The following is a 27,481-nucleotide window of genomic DNA, read 5'->3' as shown; positions in this document are numbered from 1 at the left end:
TCCTCAAATTACAATGTTCATGGAGATTCTCATCAGGCTACGCGCCAAAACGACGAGATGAGTGCAAAAGTGAATCAAAACATGTTCTGAATCGTTTTTTCAGGAGTTTTGATATTTGGCCTATCGATCTTGTTTGTTAGACTTAGATCGATTTGTAAAGATTTGTGTATGGATGGAATTCAAGGAGAACTATAGTTTGTCCGATTGTTAATACTTTATACTATATGAAACCACATTGATTGATTTAGATAATTCTTACATATTCGTAACACAAAAACAAGTAAATACATTTAGATATCTTTGCTTAGATGTGCTTTGTGAATGGTTTTGGAACCATGTCCACTTCAGTAGAGCCTGCAAGACATAAAATCCAGATGAGTTAACTACTTCAAAAGACTAAAAAGATGTAGATATCAAAATGAAGAAATCAGCTAGATAATCTTGTTACACAAATTTAGCAATTTTAATAATTCTGAACTTTAACTATAGGCTAACCAAAAGTTAGTAGAGAAGGGGGTTACGTTATACTATTTATGTTTTTGTTTTTTGGGGGCAAAATACTATCTATGTAAGTGGAGTAGTTTTTGCAATGGTAAAGACAAGAAACATGGAACATGCTATCAGCCTATCACTATGTGGGACTTTGATTTTTGTTTGCTAAAAGACATATAAAAAGATGGATGGAAGCTTTTCATCTTTTCACCAGGAAATGGCTTTTTGCGTCTATGACTTTTTATATATATATATAGAGCTAATGGGCTAATGATCAATTTCAAGAACTTGACAAAACTAACTTTTGAATTCTCTGTTACTAGATTGCTTTTGGCCCCACAGTTAGAAGTTGGGACAGTTCATAGATATGGGAAACGGTGGTGTTTACTATATCATAAAGCTAGATTTTTTTTTTCTCTGGCCTGGTGAAACAAGAAGACACGCATAAGAAACTGGAGAGTGCATGTCTATTATTTATGAATGCTTTCTTATGGATAATTGTTGTGATATTCTGTTTACCTTTTGGAGTTCCTTTAATGCTTTCAGTGGTTGTTTCCATTTGAACGGTAATTGGGATGTGGATAACGCCCTGACTCAATGTCATTGACATCCCTAATGAGGAGGCTCGTAGTGTCGCCTTACTTCTTCAGCTGATTTGCCGCCAACGGCTCTTGCAACGTTATGCCAACGGTCAGGAGTGTCCTGGTCATATGTAGCCAACGCCCTTTCAAATAATTTGTTCTCCTTACGTGTCCAAGAAGCGCTAGAGCTCATTGAGTTGGAAGCCATATAAAATAAGTATGTATATCGAGAGTACAAGATCTGCTTCTTGGGAGGGAGAAAAAAATAAGAAGGAAGATGTATCTATGACTTGATAAAAAAGGAGTTGATTTGGTTAGCTAAGAGAAGGAGAAGCTCCTTATAAGTAGGAGGAAAAAGCATGGTGTGGGGTTAAGCCAGTTGGAAGAATATATACTTTAAGAGAGTGACTATTTCTTTTAGCAACCACATAAAGTCTTAGAGAAGGTACACACAATTGTGAAACAATCCAATGAAACTTGAGATTCCTTGACCTTGCAATAGAGAAATATAAGATGTTTTCTTCCCCGTTTTTCTTTTGTATTAATTGCTACTATATTTCCGTACAGTAAACGACTAAGTCAGTAACCCATGCATGTTTGTGGACCTTCCCTTACCTCTTTAAGGCTCTTGTATAGATCTAGTCATCACTAGACCGTAGTATCGGATGCTTATTATAAACACATGACATTGTTAGATTATGTTTGATGCTTCTTTTGATCTCCATCCATTTTGATTGGAAATATCAAATATCTGTTTATGATGGATAGGTTAGTGATGATATGTCTTTTCGTAGATGCCATATATAGTCGAAGTCATTTGGTAATGTCATAAAAATAAAACACAATCCCACTTCGTCGATTCTTGCCATTCTTGTCTCATGGCTCTTATAGCAAATTTGGTAATAGAATTATCTGAGTGATCTCTTTTATACATTTGGCTCGTGTTGAGCATCTGTTGATAAGAACAGAAACTCGTGCATGCAACCCTTATTAGTGAATATCATCAAACTCTTTACATGGCTTGATGCTCTTTAGCTTTAAATTATATTCCTTCCAATGAGAAGACAAATATCAGAGTAGTACTAAGAAGTGATTTGGCTTAATTAATAATGAAAGATTAGCCCCTAAACATGTAATCCTCTGGACCGTGATCACAAAAACATTCTTTGGCAACCATAAGATGATAAGAACCGAACCTTGTTAGGTTATAGTATTATTGATTAATTCGTCATCAAATTAGTCAATATTTATCTTTTATAGGTATAGGAATATTTGCTTTGTCATTCTTTTCTTAAAATGGGCTAAGAAGATTGGCTGATTTAAACCTTATAGTAAACTTGAGCAGCTACTTTTGTTGCATACCACTCCTTTTTAAAGATGTACTCCGTTTGGCGCATGCATAAAAAAAATTAACGTGGATATAAAACTGTAAAGCATGGAGATAAAATTCTAGAAATTGTTCTATTTCAAAATGTTTTCTAATGCTTAATTAAAAATTAATTTTATATACATAAAATCCGGAGAATGAGTTGAAACAGTTCTGTACGAAAAATTGTCAATACTTGTCATATTATTTGTTTGCAACTTTATTAAAACTTAACAGAATTATTTTTGTGTATAACCCTTAAAAGATATTTTAATGATAGTAATTCTAAAGATATACACAAGCGTAAGATATAAATTAAGTACTTTTACAAAGACACTCCAACAAAGTGTTTTTTTTTTTTTTTTTTTTGTGTGTGTGTTTAGTTTGTTCATATACGAGATGCATATTTAGCTTTGGTTTAGTAATGCATGACACAAACGAAAAAAAGAAAAGAAAAAAAACAGCACCTTTTCGAGGATATTCAGGTGTTCTTGTTTATATTTCTCTCTTATTTAACATTGAGTGGCAATACAAGTGGACAAATTCCAAATCTTGGGAAGATCTCGTAGATGAATTTTATCGACGACATCTGCGCCTTTCCTACGCTTCTTCTGCTCCTTTGTTTTGGACATTAATTGTTTAACTACTCTGATCCCTCTCCACTCGCTATGTTTTATTGTACTTATTATTATAAGATATAAAATAACAAAAAGATGAAGATATGGACTGTATTTCTTCTCCAAAAAGTTTAAAAATATCAGCTCTCGTAGTACCCTTTTGGTCTCTATTCTAAGCTTTGTGATAAAACATTCTTTTGGCAGATACTCATCTCCTTTCAACTTCATCTTCCCACTCAACAACTTGCCTTCTTGGAATATTTCTTTGGACTCTTCCATTTGGATCCGTAACTTCACGTCTACGCCTTCATTGCTTATGCTAAGCACTCACATTCATTACTCTTCCATTACGAACGTCTAAACTATTCCTGCTTCCAAGTTTTGTATGAATAAGTTGTTTCTATGTCCGCTTTTGGCTAGTCATGTGATTTCTTATAGCAAATTTGTACCCAAAATACGTTGAGATTACGTTGGGTTTGATCAGTTAGGTTTATTATGATTTCTTAAGAACGAAAAACTTGCTTTTTCCAGTGATTTTGATAACGATTTCATTATTTGAACAGGCCATATATGGGGTTTTACCCTATACCCATTTAACCTATATGTCAATGTTCAACGTACTCAATTAACAATGCATTTGCGGATATTTTTTACGTATAATGTGGGGTTCCTAATACTGTATATATATTACAGTATGGACTAATAGTACTACCTCCCTATCTAATGACGGGACTAATAATATTGTTGTTGTCTCAGTCCATAGGGGGGACAAATTCTCTTTTCTTCTTTATTTGATTAGATTCCGATCTTACCTGATCCTTTTGAAGTGGACCTCATTTGACGTTTCGAAGATGCTCTTAATTACTTCTTTTCGAGGTTAAATATAAAGAAATCTCATGGTGGCGTTATTATGGGGGCACAAATTAAATGCATGCAAATGAAATTTCCATTGTTTAATTACCATATATGTTCCCGAATCCACGTATTTTGATGTCATCATAAACATCAGAACCTTAACTTCTGTTTTTGGGGATAAAATACAATGTAGTATTACAAAAATAATTCATTTTGCCTCCTGACACTGCACGTAATTGTCCGGAGACGACTATTTTGGCTGCAATATTGTAAGTAAAAAGTAAAAGCCGCCAAATCATTTTTGAATACACGAAAAAAATCTGGATACATGTAATAATTTTATTTTCGTGTTACTTTTTTTGTTAATTTTTTTTCTTTTTACGTAACGGAAATGTAGTAATCGTATATATATACGATTAGAGTTGAAAAGTAGGATGATATGACTGCGTTAATCGTAATAATCAAACTATTCACTTAATAAATTTTGTTTCCATGTATAATATTGTAAATTCGTTTAGGATGATATGACTGCGTTAATCGTAATAATCAAACTTATTCACTTAAATTTTGCTTCCATGTATAATATTGAAAATTCGATTGGGATGACGTAAGTGAATATGTGCGTTACAAAAAGTTTAATGCGGATGAAAGTTTGAGAAAAAAAAAAGTTGACCAAAGAAAAATATCTCGAACTATCCGAATAGGGATAACCAAAAAACACTACATGATGTTATAAGATTGGAAAAGAGCTAACATAATTCCTAAGAAAATATCTCTTGGTGATTACATTTGCATCGAAGACTAATCAAAATTTTGGGCTCAATCCAACTTTCCGGCCATGGCTATAAATTTGTTAACAATTTCATAAATTCTTCTTTTGACTGTTTTGTTTATATGAAGAAAAGAAAAGATTGTGAAAAGTATTATTATACATAAAACCACACAATTTTCTATTAATCAATCTGTTTGTTATATTTTAAAAAAAATCACCAAATCATCGAATTTTCTATTTATAGCTGTTTCATCAACTTGGCAATTAAGAAATTTCATACGGTCCATTAATTATCTATTAATCTAATACTATTAGTGGGCTTGAGATCCATTGATCATTAACTTGTCATGGGCCTTGTAGCTGCCACTAGTTTAAAAAGAACTATTTTCCCCCTTAAATGTGCCTTTTTCTTGATAATATACAGGTAGTTACGTTATGGTTTTTAGTACTACGTTATCATATAGTATAAAAATAAGAAGATGCTTAATATTGTTCTATAAAACTATAAAAGGCATCTAACAAACAGGTTTAGCGTAAGATGTACTTTCATCTAACCTATACATCTACTGAATCTAAACAGGTCTACCACCTACTCTAAACGCGTGCCTTACCAAAACTTGGAAAATTTTCAATTTTGATTATCATGTGGGTGAAAAACATCAAAAAATTATGTTGATGTATTATCTAAAGTCATTCACAATTAATCAAGAAGTGTACTTGTTGTGAGACTGAGAGTAGCTTTCACTTGTCAATGAGTAGGTACCTATTCATTTGGCCAATAACAAAATGACAACAAAAATTTACCTAAAACTTAAATAATTTAGTGATTTGGTCAGTAAGCCTAATTAAACCCTCAAGCAGTTTACATCACAATCAAGCTTGAAGCTTTTATTTGATTTGGCCAATGAAGGAGTTTATAACCCTAAAACAGTTCACATCACAACAAAACCATTTGACTCGTTTTCTGATTAATTTGGCCAATGACGAGTCATCTTGGGCTTCACATATGGACATTGATGTTGTGTCCATATTACGACACACCTTTATCATTTTCCATTTCAAAAAAAGAAAACAAAAACACCCATGCTATTTTTTAAAACACACTTAAGAAACAAAAATCAAATTAAATCTTTAACCCATGATATCTACTACCAACAACTAACAATATTTTACATCAAGTGTGTCGTCAATAGTAGCACTATTATCTAATTTAGATCTAGATAAAGCCAGATAACACTCTTTTGAACTTTCCATGCTTGAATATTTCTTCTATAATATCATCATTAAGAAATCTTCTCCCATTCTTTGGCTTCTTTTAGAAAAGATACTCTATTAGATTTTTTAGCGAGTGAAAGAAGAATAAAAGATGGACCAGTCAACAAATGGAGACGAACAAGTCTTTATACATTGTTGATAATTTGCGTTTGCGAAGGATGTGGTCACAAGAAAAGAAAGTATTCCGTCCCTCTCTCTAGCTAATGGCGTGTGATGTGACTACTACACTCTCTCTTCTATACATGTTTATTTTTTCCAGAAATGTCTGTTTGAATATAAACTTTTTAAGTGAAATTGTTGGGCACAACAGAAAACTTTAACACCAAAAAAAACGCGACATAACATGTTGCATTGTTGATTAGTTTCTTTCTACTAGAGATTAGCATTCTCAGACTCCGAACGGTGACTGCGTTTTACAGTGCGGAAAAAATGCGGTACGGTTTAAATATTAACGAAAATACATAAATACATATGTATAAATAGAGATTTTAATACTGTTATAGCACTGTTGCGGTACGGTTTTGGGTGCGGTTTTGATCACCATTTACAGTTTTTTTTATTCAGATTAGATTTCTGTAGGTAATTTTGATTAAAATCTTTTGGTGATAACGCAGTCTTTTCGTCTGGACTGGACCCACGCGAGGACCCAAAATTTGACCAATATGCGATCCAATAAACAAAAAAATGGTAATTTAAAATGAAATAATCCACATGTATGATGTCAAATGTATTATTTTACATTCACAATTAAATACAGGTCAGCGAAGTAATTGTTTTGACAATAAAAATGGTAAGAATTACTTGGAACGTCATCTAACATCATTTTAATTAATACTAACATCATCATTTTAAGTAAACAATTTTTTTAGAATAATAGACAGAAATTAAGGTGGAGTTCATCTTTTTGATAATTAGCATTAATCCCTACTCTACCATGTTTATAATTGAAATCATTATTTCATATTTTGATAATTAGAATTAATCCCTACTCTACCATGTGTATAATTAAAATCACAATTTCATGAAAAAGATCAACTAACTTAACCAAAACTATAGTCAATGTCTTTTACTGAAAAATTCAAGAATAAAACAATCTTAGTTACGTCACTATCAATCTCCATTAGAAAGAATGGTTTAAAATCATTAGTTTTTAACAAACTCTAATCATGATTATTAAAAAAACCAAAGAAGCAAGGAAGACTTTTATTCAAAAGATTAAATTTTCTTCCATTTAAAAAAGGAATAAAAAGAGATGTCAAAATAATTACTACAAAAAACATTAGAATTTGTTGGATATGTAATTGACCTAAGACCATAACGAGCACTCAGACCTCGTCCTTTCAATTTAGTCTGCGCTTGACACGGCACTCTTAAAAATAAACACGGTGACGTAGACGCCGTCACCGTCCAATCTCATCGTCCCTTTTTTAATTAGCAGCTCAACGATTTAAAATCGACTGTCATTTACAAAGGCTGTCATTTCAACACTCTTCAGTCCTTCTTCCTTATAATCCTCTCATCTTCTTTTTCTCCAGGTTTTTACCAACCAGTTTTTTTTTTTTCAACCCTCGAGATCTTTCTTTGCACGAACAAACCTCGAAAAACTCATTCTTTATCTTGACCCATCTGAAAAAGTTTCTCTTTTTTTGTCGGAATACCATAGAGTTTCATTATTTTCGTTTTAGGGTTCTTTTTTTGTAATAAATAATTGGAAGCAGAGGAGCTATGCTCAAGTTCTCAGATGAAATTCTCGCTTTTGATCATCAGTTCTTGTTTCTCTTTCTGATTTACGCTGGATTTGCAAGGGAAACACTCTGACTTTGTCAGGACTCTTCTGTGAAATTCTGCAAGTTTATGACTTTTCTAGTGCTTTTTAACTGTTTGTGAGTTTGAAGAAAACAAATTTCAATTGAGTTGCTTTGGAATCCGTTGACATAATAGGGTAAGTCAATTTTCTTACTACTAATATTTATCCCATTAATGCTTGAGAATTGTTCCTAATAGAACTCTTTTTGCTGTTTGTTAAATTTGCAGAATTTAGAAACTTCTCGTTTAGATGAGGATCGATTACACAGAACGGATGCCTCAATCCTATAAGGTTTGTTGTTTTATCAAATATGTCTTATGATGGAGTTTTGGTGTCTTAAGGTTTGTTACTGTAATGACTGACATGTTGTGTTGTTCTGTTTCAGATGCACTCTTCCATGTGCTTAGAATTGAAGAGGCTAGTTGATAGAATCATGAGAATCTTTCCTGATATAGAAGATGCTCGACCTGGATGCTCTTCCGGGATACAGACTCTTTGTTTACTCCACAATGCTTTGGATAAAACTAAGCAGCTTCTTCAATATTGCAGTGAATCCAGTAAACTCTACATGGTATGTGTTCAAAATCTCAACTTTCAATACATTTTCATAGTTGGTTTTGGTACTAATCCCTTGGTTTATCTCTATGTGGTCTAATGTGATTAATACTATGCTTCAATCTGCAGGCAGTAACAGGAGATGCTATACTCGCAAGAGGTTCTAGAGCTAAAAAATCATTAGAGCAATGCTTAAACGACATTAGAAGTATAGTACCAACTATTTTGGAGATCAAGGTTTGTACCAAATATTATGTTTCTTCTCGATGTTTTCATAATAATTTGAATCACTGATGTGAATCTTGCTTGCAGATATCTCAGATAGTCCAAGACCTTAGATCAACACAGTTGACTCTAGAATTCTCGGAAGAAGAAGCTGGGAAAGCTATTAGAGAATTGATGCAAAAGAGCACGTCTTCCTCTGCTTCTCCGGATGAGATAAAAGATTTTCATTATGCTGCGTTAAAACTCCAACTTTCAACACCTGAAGCTATTGTGACAGAGAGAAGATCCTTAAAGTTACTTTTGACGAAAGTAGGAGAGAGTGAAAGGAACAAGAGACAGATTTTGAAGTATCTTTACTGTCTCCTGAAAAAAGCATGAGAGAATCATTTGTGAAGATCACAAACAGAACTCCTTCACGCATCATCAGTCCATCGATGATTCTCTGCATGCTAATGCTGCAGAAGCTGAGGCTTCTGAGGAACACAATGGTACACTTCCTGAGAAATTTAAGTGCACGCTTTCTCGTACCGTGATGTATGATCCAGTCATCATCTCCTCAGGCAACACCTTTGAGAGGATGCAGATTCAGAAATGGTTCGATGAAGGTAATGATTCTTGTCCTATATCTAAAAGGAAACTGGATGACTTCACATTGAAGCCTAATGTAGAGCTTAAGAGTCAGATATCAGAATGGTGCGCGAAGAACGGTCTTGATGTTCAAGATCCAGCGAGGAAGCACGTAAAGGCTTCCAACAGTATCGACTTCTCTGTTTCCATCGCTAGTTTCGGAAGTTCTCTGTACAACATCCCTGATCACAGCGGCATTTCGATTACGGATTTCAACTCGAGCTATTCCATTGATTCGTCATCCTACTCTAAGATGTCAAAGGGTGGTTACTTCACTCCAATGCAGAGGATAGATTCTGCTTCAGGCGCTGGTGACACAGATTCTAGTCACAGCGAGATTGAGATAGATCCCTTGTGTGGACTCACAAACCTTCCATGGGATGCGCAGATCAAAGTCGTCGAAGATGTAAGAAGTCGTTTTGAGCACAGTACTCGTGCTTTTCGGTCTATGTCACCGAGTAAATTTCTTGAGCCACTTATCACATATTTGAAGAATGCTCTCGAAAGAAATGGCACCGCTGGAGAGATAATAAAGGGTGGATTGGATTTGTTGCTGGCTTTCCTTAGTGGAAATAGGAGAGCTATAGAATCTTTGGAAGAAGAGGTTTTCAAAATGTTCTCAGTCTTTCTTGAGTCTGAGGTAGTAGCTGAAGAAGCTCTAAACATACTTGAGGTTCTGTCAAACCATCCGCACGGTCCGTCCAAGATAACTTCATCAGGATCTCTTTCTTCCCTTTTGAAGATCGTAGAGTCCCAAGCAGAACATCTCCAAGAACAGGCTATGATCACACTCAAGAATCTTTCATCAAGCATGGAGATTTGTCTGGAAATGGTATCTCTCGATTTCATCCAGAAGCTCACATCTTTCTTGCAACAAAAAGTTTTCTGCAAACACTCGATTATCATTCTGAAAAACCTCTGCAGCACCGAGAAAGGTCGGGGTTGTATCACCGAAACCCCGGATTGTTTAGCTTCCATAGCTGAATTACTCGAGTCAAATGTTCCCGAGGAGCAAGAGAACGCAATCTCCATCCTCCTTCAGCTCTGTGTGCAGAAGATAGAGTATTGCTGTCTTGTCGTGAGAGAAGCAACTGATATTTACTCATCTCTAATCTTGATATCCAACAATGGAACAGAGGAAGTAAAGGTGAGTGCATCAGAATTACTTAGAGCTCTTGTAGAAGTAGATTCCGACAAAGAAGAAGAAGAAGAAGTTTCCTCCAGACCAGAAGGAAGAACAACTGCTTCGCCTACTTCACAGGTTGTTACTCCAGTTACTCATCCGGAACCTGTTAAAATAACACCATCTCCCAAGAAATCTGGTCTTTTTGGATTCAATTTCTCCAGTCTCAAGAAGAAGAAAAAATAGAAAGAAGCATAAGATACATTATTAGGCTGGATTTAACTTAATTTTTGAGAAATTTTTTTGATTTTTTTTTTGGCTCTCTGTTTGTTGGCTTAGGTTTGTATATGTTGATACCAGGCCAAAAGGCATCTCCATTAATACAAGTGTAGTTGTAATTTGTGAAGGAAATAATTGTTACGACCACAAGAGTTTGATTCTACAATGTACAAAAAAAGGAATTGCTATGACCACAAGAGTTTTTTCTCTTTCTTCTACACATATACATATCCCCTGGAATATATGTAAATCACTATATTTGTATGAAGATAATAGATTGAGAAAGATCTTTGGATTGGTTTCCTCTGTCTCTTTTGGTTCAAATTTCAGATAAGATAGATAAATGGATAAGACAACAACAAAAAACCGCGATTTTTTTAATGAGGCTATCCCTAATTTTTTTACTTGAGGCTGAAGAAATTGGAAACAGAATCGGTTCTCAAGCTGTTGTAAAGACACTGTGAGTGAGTTTCCCAGCTTGATGATGTATGATCTTTCTGCAAAACAGAATAAGAAATAAGTTACTTCACGGACAAGTAACAAAAAATTGGGACTAATGAAAGATTTGTCTGAGATAAAGATTATTACAGCGCCGAGAGATGTGGTGTGGTCTGAGTTTATGACTGAGTAATCTAAAGATCCTTGCTGATGTAATGGAAAAGACCGAAAATCCGCCATGATTGACTGCTTCGAGTCACCTTCTGGAGGACCTGTGAAGTAAGCCTGAAACTAGATTCCAATATTTAACCAGTCAATAAATGCGGTAATTAAACTCTTGGTTAGTTCTTGGGATGAAAACTGACTATTATTCACCTGTTTTGCGGATAAATCATCGATATGACACTCAAGTTCTGGATTTATGACAGAGAGTTTCATCGACAAGAACTCGACTTGTTGTTGCAGAGATTGGACATAGTTGATGATCTCATCAAGCATACCAGCTTTTCCAGTAACTTTGTTGCATCCAGGAACAATATCTTGTAGACATTTCATCTTCTTGCTTATCTTTTCTCTTCTTGCCTGCCAAAATCCCACAAATATAAAACCACTCAAATCTCTAATGAAAGTAATTTCTCTGAAACCTATTTAACAACAACACTTTAGTTAATTACCCTCTCTGCTAAGCTATGTCTGTCGGTGGCTTCACCTCGTCTAGCCCTAACATGAATGTAATCTGGTTTCTGAATTTCTGAAGATGTCTCTGTGTTACTCATGTTTGATTTCCCTTTCATGCTTGGCTCTGTTTCATCCTCTGCTTTGATCTTCTTCTTCTCTCTCTTTTCTGTCTTACCCTAAAACCAATAGTTAAAACGATCAGAAACAATGTTTCAAACAAAATCTAAACTCTAATACTCAATACTTTCTTGAGCTACAAACCTCTGGTTTTCTCTTGTTCTGCAAGGTAATGGCTCTGCTGTGTCCATTATTCTTCACTGGCTCCATATGGAAGCTACTTGTCCTAGAAATGCAGCCATCAGTAGTATCATAATCCGGTCCGAATTCGGGAAAATGTCTGAAACTCTGCAGCTCATCATTGTTGTTTCCCAAGTAACTCTCAACTCTTTTGAGCTCTTCTCTCCCATCTGAGCCAAGTATCTGAAGAAACTCAGGTGAAACCATTTGTTGCTGTTGCAGCCACTTAAGCCTATCAAGTACAGACAAGTCCATGAAGAGAAGGTAAAAAAAAAACTTTAAAAGGCTCTTATCTTTTCTTTGAGGGGGTTAAAGCAAAAGAGAAAAAGAGAGAGTTAAGTTATATATGTGTGGAAGAAAAGTAATCCATTAGATATAATTATTCTTAGCTTTAAATAGAAAGCAACATTGACCCACACACATGAGATTCGAAATCTAGTGAGAGAGGGACAAAATTGATAAAAGTGGAGGAGGTTGGGGACAAAGAAGGTGAGATGAGAAGTTGTGGGGTCTAATTGACATAACCTACCATGTGGTCATGTCCTTATGAACATGAGATGAGGAGTCTCTTAAGTTAGTCTCTTTTGTGTCTTTTCTCTGTGTTTTTTTTTTTCCTTTTGGCCTTTCAAGTTTTTGAGAGGATCTTTTTGTTTGGCAACAATAATCAAACTTTGTAAAACTTAAGGTTCATGAGGGTATTATCATATAAATATCCTCTTTTGTAAAATCAAATCATTGAGTTTTTGGTAAGACAACCTTCTAATTGTACCAATTTGTTTTGTTAGAGAGAGAGAGAGAGAGGGTCTTTCTTAGGCTTGAAGGTGGAGAATGTGGGGAATGTGAATTATGAATCTTAACTTGCAAATGAATAGAAACAATGGTTTGAATCATGAGTGATATCATTTCAATGTCTTGTTGTGAATCTATACGTGATCCTTGTGACGTATGATTACTACCCTTCATCAATCCATAGATTACACCAATAATTTAAGTGGATTTCATATATTAGAGAGATGGCAACTCGATGAATATATGACATATTATAATATCACATATTATAATTCATAACTGATAGGGACACAAAATAAGCGACCTAAAGAAGAAAATGGGTTTGAAGATAAGTGATAGGAAGGTAGGCGACACCATTGCTTTTGATCTAAGTGTTTGGTCCCTATACTTTCTTTTTTTCCCTATTAATTATATATCTATACATTATCTATAATGCGTGACATAATTCAAGAGAATCAATACTATTTCGATTTTTTTTTTTTGAAGAACTTGAAAAAATATATCCAAAATTAGACCGATTTCAATAACACACCGTACAGGTTGCTTTGAGGTTTCCATTTCATTGGTTCTTTGGGAAACATCAATAACAAGCTGCTTATGAGATGAGAAGAGTAAATGCTTCAAATGCCAAAATACTTAACGTTGAGAGTATCTGTTGTTTTTTGCAATTTCCACAAAAAAGTTTTAGAAAGTTTTTGATTCAATGGGTTTCAGGATGTATTCTTTTGTAAAGAAGTTTGTGTCAATGCATTCATGTTGCAATTAGGCATTTTGTCGAATCACGAAAACGGAAGGAACACTCGTATTCGTCACATCAAAGTATAAGGCCCTAGATCGTGTGTATCACGTCTCTAATTTGCTTACTTACAAAACTGTGTTGTTTGCTCTTTTCACTAATGATGGATCTATGTGATAACAGGAATCACATTCCACGTCAATTATTTCTGTTTACTTCAAAAGAATGTCACACCTATGCAACAGTGAGACAAGATCTGAGGAAGAGAGTTAGAGAACATGAAATTTAAGAAAGAGTGCTTCAATATCTTGTTGTGTACAAATCAATAGTTCTGTTTGATAATATCAACTTGACAGCTTTTGTCAAAATGATGAGTAAAAAATCAGGATCTTTGGGACAAATACGGCTGAACCGGCCGGTTTAGCTAAGTCGAAATTACCGGCCTAATCGTTAAACCATAAAAACCGCAACTTTCAGAAACACTCTGCTTCGTCGAGCGGATTCGACTTGTCTGGCTCAGGGGTCGCCACAACTCTCCCGCAAGTTCACACATACACTCGGTGCTCAAAAAGTTTGTCCTTTTTGCATCTCTCAGTTCTGAAATATCTGGTTCTCTTGTCCTTGAAAATTTTACGAGGTTGTTCTCTGTGAATAATCGATGTCTGCTTCATGTGCTTTAACACCGTCTGTTAGGACAGAGTTATTCAGTTCATCATCATCTAAAAGATCAATCTTTCCTGCTAGAATTTGTCGACCAAGTAAGATTCAACTCCAACCTTTCATTTAGATGTGCCCCTAAGCCTGAATTATGAACAATCTGTTTAATCTTTGCAATGAAGGAAACAAATGTGAAATCAGCAGAAGGGATTTTGCAATTAGGGGAGGGATTGTTGCTTCTGGAGTTTCAGTCATGGATACTTCTTCTGCTTCTTCTCAGTCTGTTCAAGGTAAAAAAAAACTAGCTTTGGAACTATTGCTTCTCTCTTGGTCTAAAAATGTCATCTTTGTTAAAAAGAATTTGGATGATTCTTTAGGTAGTGAGAGGTTGGCTTTTAAACCAGAAGGCTATAACTTTTGGGAATGGAGAGGTCACAAGATTCATTATGTTGTTCAAGGAGAAGGCTCGCCTCTAGTTCTTATTCATGGTTTTGGTGCTTCTGTCTTTCATTGGAGGTACCTTCAATCTCACCTCCATGCTCTATTGATCAGTGTAGGCTTTAAGTCAACTTTTTACCTTATCATACGAATTCGAGCTAATATCGGTAGATTTTTATAGGTATAACATTCCTGAATTGGCTAAGAAATACAAGGTTTACGCCTTGGACTTACTCGGTTTCGGATGGAGTGACAAAGCTCTCATAGAGTATGATGCCATGGTTTGGACAGATCAAGTTATTGATTTCATGAAAGAGGTAGTGAAAGAACCAGCTGTTGTCGTTGGAAACAGGTAAATGAATGTCTTCTTTGAAGCTCTTTTTGACATTCCACAAGGAAGTCTGAAACAAGTTCTTCCACTTCTTTACAGCCTTGGGGGATTTACGGCATTGTCAGTTGCGGTTGGATTACCCGAGCAAGTCACGGGAGTTGCACTTCTGAACTCTGCGGGACAATTTGCAGCCGAGAGTAGAAAACGAGAGGAAGCTGATGAAACTGTGATAACCAAGTTTATAGTTAAGCCGCTAAAAGAGATTTTCCAACGTGTGGTTCTTGGGTTCTTGTTCTGGCAAGCCAAGCAACCTTCTCGAATCGAATCTGTCTTAAAGAGTGTAATGTCTTATTAACTTCTGTCAGACTTCATCTCAAGTATGTTACTTTGTACTTAGTTTTTTCTTGTTTTTGCAGGTGTACATAGACTCTACTAATGTCGATGACTACCTCGTCGAATCCATTTCAAAACCTGCAACAGATCCAAATGCTGGAGAAGTATACTACAGGTATTAAACCCCAATAAAGAGTTTTCTCTGTTTTGATACATAATAAAGAGACCTAACTGTTGTTTGTTTCGTGTGTTAATATCTTACAGATTGATGACAAGGTTCTTAACAAACCAGAGTAGATACACTCTAGATAGTGTTCTAAGTAAGATGACTTGTCCGCTTCTGTTGGTTTGGGGAGATCTTGATCCGTGGGTCGGTCCAGCTAAAGCCGAGAAAATCAAAGCATTTTACTCGAACTCATCGCTCGTTCACTTACAAGCAGGGCATTGTCCTCATGATGAAGTCCCGGAAGCTGTAAACAAGGCTTTGTTGGATTGGTTGTCCATTAATATTGCTTCAAAGCCAGCTTCTCCTATAGTCTTGGAGACGTAAAAACTCTTTTTGTGAAGGAAGTATATAGTTGTAAATACATTGTTACCTTTTACAATTGCTGCTTCTGTGCTTGTGTTATCTGAGATTTAGCAGACTAAAACATAACATAGATTCTGATTTTATAGCATAGACTTGATCAAGTTTATCTTAAGCAAGTTTTGGTTAAAAGCCCCTGAAGAGAATAAAAGACAACATACAATACAAAACATAACATAGTACGACATTTAAATCTATTAAAATGTTGGAAAAATAGTGGGTACCAATACCAATAGATTGACTTTGACAATGACAGTTTTTTCACACGTGTGAAACATGCAAATTGAAGTTTTTTTTGGGCTACAAATTTAAGGGTGCACTAAATTGTGGTATGGACAATCTTCGAAATTAGTTGCACACTGTACAACAAGCCATTGATTTCTTCTATACAATCTGGTTAAGCTTCTTAAAAATAAAAACTCAACTGCAACAATATCCTCTAGAGATCTTACTTTAATCCTATAAAGTCTACAGAAGTTCACAATTATCATATATTCAGAGAAAAACAAAAACACTTAATAACTTAGAATATAAATGACTAAATGTAGATCATAGACTTCGTAGTAGCATAGTAGGTAATTTCTTCACATGATTTTGATTGATGCAAATTTAATGAAGGGCCCTAGCTATGATTTATTTTACCTAAGTCGTTTTTTCTTCTTTCAGGTCAACACCTAAGCTAACAAATATCATAATTAGTAAGGAAAATGGTCGTATGAATATTTGAGTGCTGCGATTCCAACCAAAGTGGCCAACACGAGGACCCTTTCTTTCTTTTCTTTAGTTTCTTTTATTCCAGAGATTCTAAACTCGAGAATGATGGAGTTTCCAAAGATACATGGAATTTTCGTATACAATGTTACTTATTAAACTGTCTTTTGCTTGGTATATAGAGTAAATGTAAATATATACACTAGCTATTAGTACTTATTAGTGTTCTGGAAAATGTTGGGGCAATCATTTGTATTTTATATTTCTTTATTATTAAGGATTGCAATCATTTGTATGTGGGGAGTAAATTATAAGTTCCAACTCACTTATATAATTAGTGTATATATATATATATATATTAATTAGTACCAATTTGTGTTAAAATTTTATTTTCGATTTAAAGTACCTAGATAGAAATTTGAATAATCTGGTTAAATAAACTATTGTTTTCTGTAACAATGATAAGCGGCAAACATTTAGAATCATATCTTGTGTGGTTTTTGATTTTCTTTTGCTTTATTTGACAATTTTATCAACTATATGCATGAGTTTCCACATCTCAACATAGAAAAAGATATAAAATGAACACAATCTTCCTTAGCATAACTTTATCATGTACCTATACATAATATTCAATTAAATAAACTAAAAATTACGCGAAAAGAGAAAAGTGGTCCAATTAACATCCAGATTGATCTAACTGTAGGCTGCAAGGAATATATCCAATCGAGTGAAAATGGAAAAATATAAACTAAAAACGAAAAATGAAAATGGGCATTTGAATATGTAAAACCTAGTATTTAATTTGGTCTTTATATAGACATATACAGTGTATTGTTATATTGTTAAAACGTATAAATAGACTTTATAGTCCTGTCCAACACGATCAGAGACAGATATAGGCGTGTCTCTTAAGTTAACATATTACATACGGATACTCAGATCGTAGCTTATTGGTCAAGATTGATATTATTCAATTGCAGAACTACCCAAATTTGGGACAACATCCAAAAAATTATAGTTGAAAACAACCCAATAGAGATATCGTCCAGTAAACTTATCTCTAGTTACTCAAAATATAAAGATATATTTCTGTTTAATACGCATAGTTTTTCTAGACAATGTGCTTATGAATTATGATCTAGAAAATCAGATATAATAGCTAGTAGTAACTATTTAAATACACCGATGATGGAAACGAATAAGTGAATACACCGATGACGGAATAAGTGAATCTTGTAAGTAGGGCAAGCATGGTTATCACCGCCATCATTATGTTCGAAGCATAATATTTAATCATGTTTTTATTTGCGAAGTTATTTTTACTAATATAGCTATTCAAACTATAAGAGACTATAGTATTGATCAAAGTGTGAATTCGTCTTTTATATATTTTTTTATCATCTAGGGTTCATGCATGCTTTACAAGGCACGGAGTTTTAAGCAAGCACGCGTATACACACCCACACGTTTACATATCTATATACATGTTTGAAGCGCGAATAAATCCAGCTAATTTTATTTGAATGAAATTTTACTAAACAGAAAACGAATTTGAATTTATATTTGGCTCTAAACCAAAAAGGTAAGGGTACACAATTGAAATTCATTTTAAAACTAAAATTAACTGATTAAATTCCGAATCTAACTTGTAGAAAAAGTTGGTGTTGTCATTAACTAATGATTTAATATGCTTGCACTCGTTCATATCACAATGAATTATTTTGTCGTAATAGCCCTAGTGCAGGTAAATTTTCACTATCATAATTAACAAAATAGATATATATCAATTGATTTCATAGTTAATGAGTACCAAAAAAAAATCGAATACATACATGTACATTAATTGATGCTATACAACTTAATATGGGAAGCCAACTACCCATATATGAACAAATATTAATTATCTTCTAAATTTCAATTTCGACTTTAAGAGGGGCAACGTAGAGTGATAATCATATGAGTTGTCAACAAATTAATAAATGGTTCAAATCATTAATCATGCATGCCACGATATATCTCGTTATCGATTGTGGACACCAAATCGTTACACTAGCGAATCGGTATTTATTCTATTTTATTAGGGTGATAATAATACGTATAAGGAATAAATATGTTGTATATGCACCATACTTGCGTCGTACTTAATTATAAGTGTAATGAAATTATAAATTTCGACTTGCAATGGACTATATATGCTTGTGAGAAGAAAAAAACAAAAAAAAAGGATACTCAATATGATCTGGAACGGTTTAGGCTGTCCTATTCGTGACTTAATTAGTGTCCCTTTTTAATTTGATTTTTTCTTATAAAAATGATCTGGAGGAATGGTGCCAAATTTGGATTAATACTTATATGCTCAAATCTTGATTAAACTACACCAACAGTGTCATTTTCAGGCTATTATTGGAAACGTCAGAACAGTTTTACAAAATGCCAATGATTCACCTGTTTTTACTAGGAGTTTTTGTAGATTACATATGTTTAATCAAGTTATTTGGATAATCAAATATATTGTCAATATTGTAATTTATGATTTAAATTACTAGTTTCAAGCAAGGACTACTTTTTTTTTTGTCAAAGAGCGAGGACTACTTTTGTCAAATAATACTGTTGGCTTTTAGCTAAAGTTTTACAATCATAGCTTAATACACATGTAAATGTATTCATAACTAGTGGTTAAAAACTGCTAGCGAATTTATAATTACTCGTTTTGTCACCAAATATCTTTCATTGGATACATATATACACATCAATTAGAAAATGCTAATGCTAGAATTTGAACAAAAAGGAAAGAAATGGGAAATAGTAGTACAAGTAAGAGTGCGTTACACTTGTAACTGATTCATTGGCCGAGGCAACTCCACAGTTTCTTACTCTTACCATTTTCACTACATTTGTTTCCCTCTTGGGAACCTTTATTTTCTTCTTCTTACATTTATTATCACTCTTTTATTATTCTTTTTGTTTTTGTCCGTATATTTTAGTTTGGTTTTTTATAGCCTTGCAAAAAACGACACTGGTATATCTATACTTTTTATCTAGATGACTAGACCAGGTCCGAATAATCCAAGTTTTGTACTACTATAGTATAATATTAAAACTATGAGATTCCTGCGTATCTGTAATTTAATTTTTATAAATTCATTCTAACGTTATAATTATCAAAGAGAGAATTATTTTCCTATTTTTTCATGGAAAGTGATGAAGATAGTGTGCTGCAATAGTCGGACCCACCGGAGACGAAGAAGTGACAACAACGAGTATTGTGTATTTCCTATTTTACCCTTTCCTTTTCGTTTCGCGCGTCTTCACCGGCTTACCGGCTACACCTGTCCTCCTATATATCGGTTTCATCATTTCATTATAAAATTAATAGCACAAATAAAATAAAACAAGTCTTATTAAAATACTAAAAATTGTTACTGTATTTAATTAGTTGCCGCCGCGCCGGCCGTTACGATTGCAGCAGCACGACTGTTTTCAGAACTCTTTTTTTTTATTAACAATCAATCAAAATTTTTTATTTGTTTTAGTATTATATGGAGACAACAAGCAATAAGTTAAACAGAAAAATCCTAACGTTCTTATTTTTTTACTATTAAATAATAATTTTGACATATTACAAAATTATGAATTAACCTAAAATAAATAGAATTAATTCTCTTTTTGTACGATGTAGAGAGATGGGAATATTATATACCCTTTTGAAATAAAGACGACTCGAATTAGATTTCAAATTAAAGCTGAAGAGGTCCTTTTTCGTCATTTTGGAGTTTCTTTTTGAGACATTTTTCCTCTTTTGATTTTCGCTTTTTCCGTCCGCTTGACTTCTGCTGTTTCAGACTCTCAACAACGGAGAGAGCCGGAGAGATTGAAGAAGAAAGGAGAAATATTTGCGAACCCCCAAGAATCGTTTTTGTTGATTGACTCTCTCATGGAAAATCTCTCTCATTCTCGGAATCCAAACAGGTCTTCTTCATTACCTAAGAAACCTTACAATGGCAATAACACCACCGGAGGTTTTAGCTACAACTCCGGCAAAACGGCTAATACAACCACCACTACTACATACGACGACGTTTTTGGTGGTCCACCTAGGTTCGGAGCTCCGACTTTATCTCCTCGTCTCGAAGACTATTGCGAGATTTTCTCCGGTTTCAACGGCTCCTCACGCGCCGCCGTTTCTTCGATTCCGGTACTCGATCTTCCACTTGTTGATGATAGAGATGTCTACTTCGATGTTCGGAGTCAAGGTTTTGACTACCGTGAAGTCTTCGGAGGGTTTAACGATCTCGATTTAGCTCCGTCGTATGAAGAACTGTTTTTGCAGCAGAAGTCTACTACGGTGGTTGGTGATGGTGATTCCTCCGACGATGCTTGGTACTGATAAAAATCGAAACTTTATGATTCAATTTGTGGAAAAGAGCCTTCTTTTTTAAGAATTGAGCTTTATTTTGTTTGTAGGACTCCTGAGGAAGTAGAGTCATGCTCAGGTGGTACAGAACATTCTGGCAAAAGTCCTTGCTTTTCTAATGGTAGAGACTCATATGATTCCATTGATGGAAGTACAGAGTTCAACATTTCTTATAACAAAGCTAGTCAGATAAGCGGCGGTGAGACAAATATGTCCTCAAGTGGTGTGATACGTGTAGCTGATCTTGGTGCTATTCCTGGTTACACTGTCGCAGTTGATGGAACAACAAAGCTTAACAAGGTGACTGGGCCATCTTCTGTTGGTAGAGGTACAAGTAGATTTGTCTTTGAAGACAAGTATTACAGTAGTGAACCTTTTGTTACTGTTTCTGAGATTGGTTTGAAGACTCATCCTACTGGAATACCACCTCCATCGAGAGCAGCTCCTATATTGAAGAGTGATTTTAGAAGTTCGGCTTCTAATTCTAAAACCACTGGATCACAAGGATCTGTAGATAGTAGTAGTTCTCCAACGTTCTTTGATGTAGAGGTTGATGCTAATTCAGCTGCTGTGAGAGAAGCTATGCTAAAAGCTGAGGCAAAATTAAAAAGTGCAAAAGAGCTGTTAGAAAGGAAGAGGGATGTGGCACGGACCACCTCAACGCCATCCTCCACGAAGAATAGAATAAAAGAGGAAGGGAAATCGAGCTATGCAGCTGGTTTGCCAGTTGTTAAGAGTAATATTGATGTAGCAAGAAAGTCTTTGAAGGATAAGCGTGGAAGCAAGTCTCTGTCTTCTCAAGGGTCAGCAACCTCTGATGGAAATGATGAATGGAAAGAAGCTAATAATCAATATGTTGAATTGGTGAGAACAGAGCTACCAAGAAATGCTGATGAGAACAGTGGTGGAAAAGATGTTTCTATTCCTCTTAATGCTGAGTTTTTCGATCAGGAGCTGACATGGGCAGGCAATGTTGACTGGGAGAAACAACGGAGGAGAGCAAAAGGAGATAGGGAGGATCATGAAGCTAGGAAATTGCCAAAACACTCTGGAACGAGAAAGTTATCATCTAGGCATAAGAGACATGAGAACAAGCTTGCTGAAAAGGCTCCTGAAGAGCCAAAGATTGAGAAATCGAGACATGTTGAGATGGGCAACGATTTACCTGATCATGGTGGGATAGTGAAACACAGAAATCTGCTCAAACCAGAAGAAAACAAGCTCTTTACTGAAAAGCCTGCGAAACAAAAGAAGGAATTGCTCTGTGAAGAGAAAACAAAACGCATTCAAAATCAACAGTTGGATAAAAAAACACATCAGAAAGCAGCTGAAACGAACCAGGAATGCGTGTATGATTGGGAACAAAATGCGAGAAAGCTCAGGGAAGCTCTTGGTAATGAAAGTACGCTAGAGGTTTCCGTTGAATTGAATGGAAATGGTAAAAAAATGGAAATGCGTAGCCAAAGTGAGACTAAACTGAATGAGCCCTTGAAGAGGATGGAGGAGGAAACTAGGATTAAAGAGGCTCGTCTAAGGGAAGAAAATGACAGAAGAGAAAGAGTAGCTGTTGAGAAGGCAGAAAATGAGAAAAGACTAAAGGCTGCGTTGGAGCAAGAAGAGAAGGAAAGAAAGATTAAGGAAGCTCGTGAAAAAGCAGAGAATGAACGAAGAGCTGTTGAGGCTCGTGAAAAGGCAGAACAAGAAAGGAAAATGAAAGAACAACAAGAGTTAGAATTGCAGCTAAAAGAAGCTTTTGAAAAGGAAGAAGAGAACCGTAGAATGAGAGAGGCCTGTGAGAAGGCAGAGCATGAAAGAAAAAATGAGAGTTGCACTTGAACAAGAGAAGGAACGAAGGATAAAAGAAGCACGTGAAAAAGAAGAAAACGAGCGAAGAATAAAGGAGGCACGTGAGAAGGCAGAGCTGGAGCAAAGACTGAAAGCAACTCTTGAACAAGAAGAGAAGGAAAGGCAGATTAAAGAAAGACAAGAGAGAGAAGAAAATGAGAGGAGAGCTAAAGAGGTTCTTGAGCAGGCAGAGAATGAGAGGAAGTTGAAAGAAGCCCTCGAGCAAAAGGAGAACGAAAGAAGGCTGAAAGAGACACGTGAAAAAGAGGAGAATAAGAAGAAACTGAGAGAAGCTATTGAGCTAGAAGAGAAAGAAAAAAGACTGATAGAAGCTTTTGAGAGGGCAGAGATTGAGAGAAGACTGAAAGAGGATCTTGAACAGGAAGAGATGAGGATGAGGCTGCAAGAAGCCAAGGAAAGAGAAAGACTACATAGAGAAAATCAAGAGCATCAGGAAAATGAAAGAAAACAACATGAATATTCAGGAGAAGAAAGTGACGAGAAAGAAAGAGATGCTTGTGAAATGGAGAAAACCTGTGAAACCACCAAAGAGGCTCATGGAGAGCAATCATCAAATGAAAGTCTTAGCGACACTCTAGAAGAGAATGAGAGTATAGACAACGACGTATCAGTGAACAAACAAAAGAAAGAAGAAGAAGGGACAAGGCAGAGAGAATCTATGTCCGCAGAAACCTGTCCTTGGAAGGTTTTTGAGAAGACCCTCAAAGACGCCAGCCAAAAGGAAGGAACTAATGAGATGGATGCTGACACCAGGTTGTTTGAGAGGAATGAAGAGACACCACGGCTGGGTGAGAATGGAGGATGTAACCAACAAAATGGAGAATCAGGTGAGGAATCCACATCTGTCACTGAGAATATTATAGGAGGGAAGCTCGAACAGAAGAGTAAAAATTCTGAAACCTCCAAAGATGCCTCAGTTCTCAAACGAGTCAGTGGGTTGAAAACTGAAGTTGAAGAAAGATTAGAAGACGTTGTAGGTGTTGGTCGTGATCAAAGGAATCCAGAGGAAAGTAAGTCCGCTCCCAAAACATCCTATGGTTTCAGAAACCATGAATATAAATTCACCCATCAGCAGGAAAGAGGAAATATCTATGAGACGCAAGCAGGTTTAAATCAAGATGCAAAAGTAGAAAGACCATTGCCTTCTCGAGTATCTGTGCAACGTGAGAAAGAAGCAGAGAGACTAAAGAGAGAAAGAGACTTAGAGATGGAGCAATTAAGAAAGGTAGAAGAAGAAAGGGAGAGGGAAAGAGAGAGGGAGAAGGATCGAATGGCTTTTGACCAGAGAGCATTGGCTGATGCACGTGAAAGATTGGAGAAAGCATGTGCTGAGGCCAGAGAGAAGTCTTTGCCTGATAAGTTATCGATGGAGGCTCGACTTAGAGCAGAACGGGCAGCAGTGGAGAGAGCAACCTCTGAAGCTCGTGACCGTGCAGCTGAAAAGGCTGCTTTTGAGGCAAGAGAGCGAATGGAAAGATCGGTTTCCGATAAGCAATCTCAGAGTTCAGGTTTCTTTGGTGAACGAATGGAAATATCACTTTCTGATAAGCAATTTCAAAATTCAGTCTCTTTTGGTGCTTCAAGATATCAAGATTCTCATGGTAAAAATACTCTGAAAACTCTCTAGTGGTTTTATTTTTGCATACCCCTATTAGCTTAAGTGCTTAACCCATTTTCGTTTCTTTTGTCTTTTAAGGTACTGAAGGTGAATCGCCTCAAAGGTATACATCAAGATTAGAAAGGCATCAAAGAACGGCTGATCGTGTGGTAACTGATGCTTCAATACTCGTTTTGAAATCCACACCATTGATGATGTTAGTTAACGGGCATATTGAATTCTTAACAGGCTAAAGCTTTAGCAGAGAAGAACATGCGTGATCTCGTGGCTCAGAGAGAACAAGCAGAGAGAATTGTACAACCACCAAACTGAACTCCTTCCTATATTTTCACTAAAGCCTTCCTTTCTTTTCAATAATCACATTTTTGTTTATGTTTCCCACAGAGAATTGCTGAAACCTTAGACACCGAAGTAAAAAGATGGTCGAGTGGAAAAGAAGGAAACATAAGAGCATTACTCTCAACACTACAATATGTAACGTTTCCTTACCGAACAACATAGCTAGAGATCAAAGTTAGATAGTTAAAAGCTATTTCTCAAATCGATTTTTCTTTGTCTTTGTTTGTTGTGAACCAGATTCTCGGTCCCGAGAGCGGTTGGCAACCGTTACCGTTAACAGAAGTGATAACTTCAGCAGCCGTGAAGCGAGCTTACAGGAAAGCTACACTTTGTGTTCATCCAGACAAGTTACAGCAAAGAGGTGCAAACATTCATCAGAAATATATCTGCGAAAAGGTCTTCGATCTTCTTAAGGTATTGGTTCATGTTCTGTTACACCTTTTTACACAGTCTCTGAATTGCTCATTCAAGAATCTGGAATTGTCTTAATGTTCTAATTAATATCCAGGAAGCTTGGAACAGATTCAACTCAGAAGGACGTTGATGTGATATATGGTTCTTCTTTAATTTTTTGTAAAGTTGTGCTTGATTAGTTGAGTATATATCCTCTATATTATTAGTCCACGTTCGTATCGTATTAGTCCACGTTCTTCCATTCTCTCGCAAGTCTACACATGTAAATTTGAACTAATTAGCTTAGCTAACAAAAGATATGTAAAATGCAAAATGTTATAGATCACATCGACTAGATATGATGGGCCGGAAAAAGTGGGCTGGATTAGGCGTTATCGGGCTATTAGATAATGAAGAAATATAGGGGGATACTTTGGACAAACCTTTTCCGCGGTCGGGAGGAAAGGGCAGCGATAAGCCATGATGATACGGGGTGGTGGATCCGCGTTTGCTAAGGTAGCTGAACCGATTTATTCATATGAATTTCTCCTGCTTTGATTCAAATGTCTCTGGCTGATTGCAATTGCGTCAATTTGCAGTACTGTCGAAGAGGGATGTCATCATCTCGAGAGTTACCTTCAGAGAATCATCAGATGGGTGAGTCAGCAAGATTTTTGCCATTACTCATGTTTTTCTTTGTTTTTGTTTATTTTGGGTCTAACAATTGCCATATGTTTCATCTTCGGTTTGCTTTTTGGTGTGGTGATGTCTTATTGTTTTTGCTCAAGAGGCGAATCGTGGTTTTGCCAGTTACGTATTTAAAGGGGCAGTCTTTTACACGTCATACGCCATGAGTATGTAATTCGTAGCCGGGAAGAAGATCATCATGCTTCTGCTTCTGGTTCCCTTGGCGAGGTAAAAGAAAGAAAATAGTTTGTTTTTGGATTTTATTTTCAAAACCCACTAGTTGGATCTTCATGTATCAACATGATCATCGTTTCAGTCGTCGACGACTTCCCAAGACAAGAGAGAATGAAGGAATCAATCGTAATGGCTTTTGCTTGTTTCTTTCGCTTTTTATGTATTTATGTTCTTACCTGAGTTGGGATCTGTAGAACTAACTTCCCATAATTGTATCTCACGAACGTGATGTAGTAATCTGAGTAAATCTAAAACTATCTCGTGGAATTGCAACAACTATCTCAAGTCTCAACTCTTCTTAACTGCAAATCCACTTGTATGATTTCACATTTGTTTCCTTACATCGCAAAGTTGAAAAAGATTGTTATCATTCAGGCTTAGTCTTTTTGTTGATGTCTTCAGTTCTTGAGTAGCTTTGTCCACTTCCACTCACCTGTTTATCAAGACCAACCGCAGTTAGCATACATTTTGTACCAAAGACCAACGGTGGGCTTTTACTCCTTGATTCCACATGGAATCCTTTTGAGTTTTCTTTCTTGTAATACTTGACAGTTTCTAGTAAGCCCTGATATAAACATAGCAGTGTTTGGATCATAGATAGAAGAAGTTAACCGGGGCAGGAAATCACGACAATTGATTGGATCATCATGGTAATACGAGAGCCTCCAAAAAGGAAAATCATGAAATAAGGACTCTGTCTAATGAGCTTAAAATTCAATACATGCGTCAAGATGATCCATCGGCCTTGACATGAGTTAGTTAACACACAAAATAGAGGTTTCAAATAAATTACAAACCAAGTTTAGCGTTCTGGTAGATCAAACAAAATAACATTAATGCGTTGACCGACCGACAAAAAAATATCGAATTCAAAAATTTTCAAATCCATACCACACTCAATGTGACCGACCAAAACTCCACCCGCCATTAATGCGTTGATTTTAAGAAATTGGCCATTAATCTGTGTTAGCAAGAAATTTCCCGTCTTAAGGGCGGCGAACTCAAACAGCTCTCTCATTACCTGAAAGTTTTCTCGCATCATCGGATCATAAATTAAAATAATAATTAGCAAAAGAGGGACATATGATAAATTAATTAAAATATTGATATACCTCTTTTTACCTACAAGTGAAAATGATGTTCTTTTTTTTTTTTTTGTAATTCGAAGTTTGACGTAATAAAATCTCACTTTGATAGTCCACTTTTGAAATAAATCAGGTTCTAGGTAATTCTCTTAGTGAATTCCATGTATTTAGTTTAAAAATTCATGCGAATTATAGAAATTTAGACCTTTCCCTCAAGGTCCAAACAAGTCGATACCATTTATGGTTTGGATTAAAATTTATAACTAAATTAAAT

The 27,481-nt window shown here is 35.5% G+C and overlaps 8 protein-coding genes across 10 annotated transcripts; 4 read left to right on the top strand and 4 right to left on the bottom strand.

The window, feature by feature from the left end:
* Positions 1 to 178: 178 nt before the first annotated feature.
* Positions 179 to 1,651, bottom strand: RL3 (RAD-like 3). Its single transcript, NM_119820.5, has 2 exons — positions 1,012 to 1,651; positions 179 to 354 (listed from the first exon to the last, which is right to left on the bottom strand). The coding sequence occupies exon 1, from the start codon at positions 1,279 to 1,281 to the stop codon at positions 1,105 to 1,107; it is 177 nt and encodes a 58-aa protein (NP_195375.4). The 5' UTR covers positions 1,282 to 1,651; the 3' UTR covers positions 179 to 354; positions 1,012 to 1,104.
* A 1,300-nt stretch (positions 1,652 to 2,951) lies between these two features.
* AT4G36560 (uncharacterized protein) lies at positions 2,952 to 3,284 on the bottom strand (the record flags this gene model as incomplete). The annotated part of the gene is made up of 1 exon (NM_119819.1): positions 2,952 to 3,284. The coding sequence occupies one exon, from the start codon at positions 3,282 to 3,284 to the stop codon at positions 2,952 to 2,954; it is 333 nt and encodes a 110-aa protein (NP_195374.1).
* Positions 3,285 to 7,479: 4,195 nt separating this feature from the next.
* Positions 7,480 to 10,541, top strand: AT4G36550 (ARM repeat superfamily protein; the record flags this gene model as incomplete). Its single annotated transcript, NM_119818.6, has 6 exons — positions 7,480 to 7,900; positions 7,993 to 8,056; positions 8,151 to 8,336; positions 8,450 to 8,557; positions 8,633 to 8,838; positions 8,927 to 10,541. Exons 2-6 carry the CDS (start codon positions 8,015 to 8,017, stop codon positions 10,539 to 10,541), a joined length of 2,157 nt encoding a protein of 718 aa, NP_195373.6. The 5' UTR covers positions 7,480 to 7,900; positions 7,993 to 8,014.
* Positions 10,542 to 10,644: 103 nt separating this feature from the next.
* On the bottom strand, positions 10,645 to 12,358 carry BEE2 (BR enhanced expression 2). 2 transcript variants are annotated; one of them, NM_119817.3, is made up of 5 exons: positions 11,952 to 12,358; positions 11,687 to 11,866; positions 11,388 to 11,594; positions 11,163 to 11,303; positions 10,645 to 11,071 (listed from the first exon to the last, which is right to left on the bottom strand). In NM_119817.3, exons 1-5 carry the CDS (start codon positions 12,240 to 12,242, stop codon positions 10,976 to 10,978), a joined length of 915 nt encoding a protein of 304 aa, NP_195372.1. In that variant the 5' UTR covers positions 12,243 to 12,358; the 3' UTR covers positions 10,645 to 10,975. The 2 variants fall into 2 exon arrangements, with proteins under 2 accessions (NP_195372.1, NP_849508.1); NM_179177.2 differs by having other exon boundaries at positions 11,163 to 11,297.
* A 1,414-nt stretch (positions 12,359 to 13,772) lies between these two features.
* On the top strand, positions 13,773 to 16,030 carry AT4G36530 (alpha/beta-Hydrolases superfamily protein). Of its 2 annotated transcripts, NM_179176.2 has the most exons (8): positions 13,911 to 14,083; positions 14,206 to 14,270; positions 14,352 to 14,459; positions 14,547 to 14,685; positions 14,789 to 14,959; positions 15,038 to 15,278; positions 15,355 to 15,446; positions 15,536 to 15,983. In NM_179176.2, the coding sequence occupies exons 3-8, from the start codon at positions 14,423 to 14,425 to the stop codon at positions 15,819 to 15,821; spliced, it is 966 nt and encodes a 321-aa protein (NP_849507.1). In that variant the 5' UTR covers positions 13,911 to 14,083; positions 14,206 to 14,270; positions 14,352 to 14,422; the 3' UTR covers positions 15,822 to 15,983. The 2 variants fall into 2 exon arrangements, with proteins under 2 accessions (NP_195371.1, NP_849507.1); NM_119816.5 differs by having other exon boundaries at positions 13,773 to 14,270; positions 15,536 to 16,030.
* A 4,330-nt stretch (positions 16,031 to 20,360) lies between these two features.
* AT4G36520 (Chaperone DnaJ-domain superfamily protein) lies at positions 20,361 to 25,352 on the top strand (the record flags this gene model as incomplete). Its single annotated transcript, NM_119815.7, has 8 exons — positions 20,361 to 20,951; positions 21,036 to 22,777; positions 22,812 to 24,452; positions 24,548 to 24,618; positions 24,698 to 24,763; positions 24,854 to 24,943; positions 25,046 to 25,222; positions 25,317 to 25,352. Exons 1-8 carry the CDS (start codon positions 20,506 to 20,508, stop codon positions 25,350 to 25,352), a joined length of 4,269 nt encoding a protein of 1,422 aa, NP_195370.5. The 5' UTR covers positions 20,361 to 20,505.
* Positions 25,353 to 25,469: 117 nt separating this feature from the next.
* Positions 25,470 to 26,391, top strand: AT4G36515 (trichohyalin-like protein). Its single transcript, NM_202964.2, has 4 exons — positions 25,470 to 25,717; positions 25,801 to 25,858; positions 25,990 to 26,116; positions 26,205 to 26,391. Exons 1-3 carry the CDS (start codon positions 25,682 to 25,684, stop codon positions 26,061 to 26,063), a joined length of 168 nt encoding a protein of 55 aa, NP_974693.1. The 5' UTR covers positions 25,470 to 25,681; the 3' UTR covers positions 26,064 to 26,116; positions 26,205 to 26,391.
* Positions 26,392 to 26,442: 51 nt separating this feature from the next.
* Positions 26,443 to 27,168, bottom strand: AT4G36510 (uncharacterized protein). Its single transcript, NM_001342411.1, has 2 exons — positions 27,014 to 27,168; positions 26,443 to 26,555 (listed from the first exon to the last, which is right to left on the bottom strand). Exons 1-2 carry the CDS (start codon positions 27,162 to 27,164, stop codon positions 26,521 to 26,523), a joined length of 186 nt encoding a protein of 61 aa, NP_001320152.1. The 5' UTR covers positions 27,165 to 27,168; the 3' UTR covers positions 26,443 to 26,520.
* Positions 27,169 to 27,481: the final 313 nt, after the last annotated feature.

Source organism: Arabidopsis thaliana, chromosome 4 (assembly GCF_000001735.4).
Source record: "Arabidopsis thaliana chromosome 4, partial sequence".
Classification (NCBI taxonomy): domain Eukaryota; kingdom Viridiplantae; phylum Streptophyta; class Magnoliopsida; order Brassicales; family Brassicaceae; genus Arabidopsis; species Arabidopsis thaliana.
Note: the sequence above shows the minus strand (reverse complement) of the source record. Positions and strands in the feature narration are given on the sequence as shown.

Excerpts from the sequence above, each read along its gene's own strand:
- RL3 (NM_119820.5), bottom strand. The coding sequence starts at position 1,281 with ATGGCTTCCAACTCAATGAGCTCTAGCGCTTCTTGGACACGTAAGGAG.
- BEE2 (NM_119817.3), bottom strand. The coding sequence starts at position 12,242 with ATGGACTTGTCTGTACTTGATAGGCTTAAGTGGCTGCAACAGCAACAA. Across the intron at positions 11,867-11,951 it reads AGAACAAGAGAAAACCAGAG|GGTAAGACAGAAAAGAGAGA; the intron begins GTTTGTAGCTCA and ends TATTGGTTTTAG. Across the intron at positions 11,595-11,686 it reads GACATAGCTTAGCAGAGAGG|GCAAGAAGAGAAAAGATAAG; the intron begins GTAATTAACTAA and ends GGATTTTGGCAG.
- AT4G36530 (NM_119816.5), top strand. The coding sequence starts at position 14,171 with ATGTCTGCTTCATGTGCTTTAACACCGTCTGTTAGGACAGAGTTATTC. Across the intron at positions 14,686-14,788 it reads GCTTCTGTCTTTCATTGGAG|GTATAACATTCCTGAATTGG; the intron begins GTACCTTCAATC and ends AGATTTTTATAG. Across the intron at positions 15,279-15,354 it reads TCGAATCTGTCTTAAAGAGT|GTGTACATAGACTCTACTAA; the intron begins GTAATGTCTTAT and ends TTGTTTTTGCAG.
- AT4G36515 (NM_202964.2), top strand. The coding sequence starts at position 25,682 with ATGATGATACGGGGTGGTGGATCCGCGTTTGCTAAG. Across the intron at positions 25,718-25,800 it reads GTGGATCCGCGTTTGCTAAG|TACTGTCGAAGAGGGATGTC; the intron begins GTAGCTGAACCG and ends GTCAATTTGCAG. Across the intron at positions 25,859-25,989 it reads TTCAGAGAATCATCAGATGG|AGGCGAATCGTGGTTTTGCC; the intron begins GTGAGTCAGCAA and ends TTTTTGCTCAAG.
- AT4G36510 (NM_001342411.1), bottom strand. The coding sequence starts at position 27,164 with ATGATGCGAGAAAACTTTCAGGTAATGAGAGAGCTGTTTGAGTTCGCC. Across the intron at positions 26,556-27,013 it reads GGTCGGTCACATTGAGTGTG|GTGAGTGGAAGTGGACAAAG; the intron begins GTATGGATTTGA and ends CTTGATAAACAG.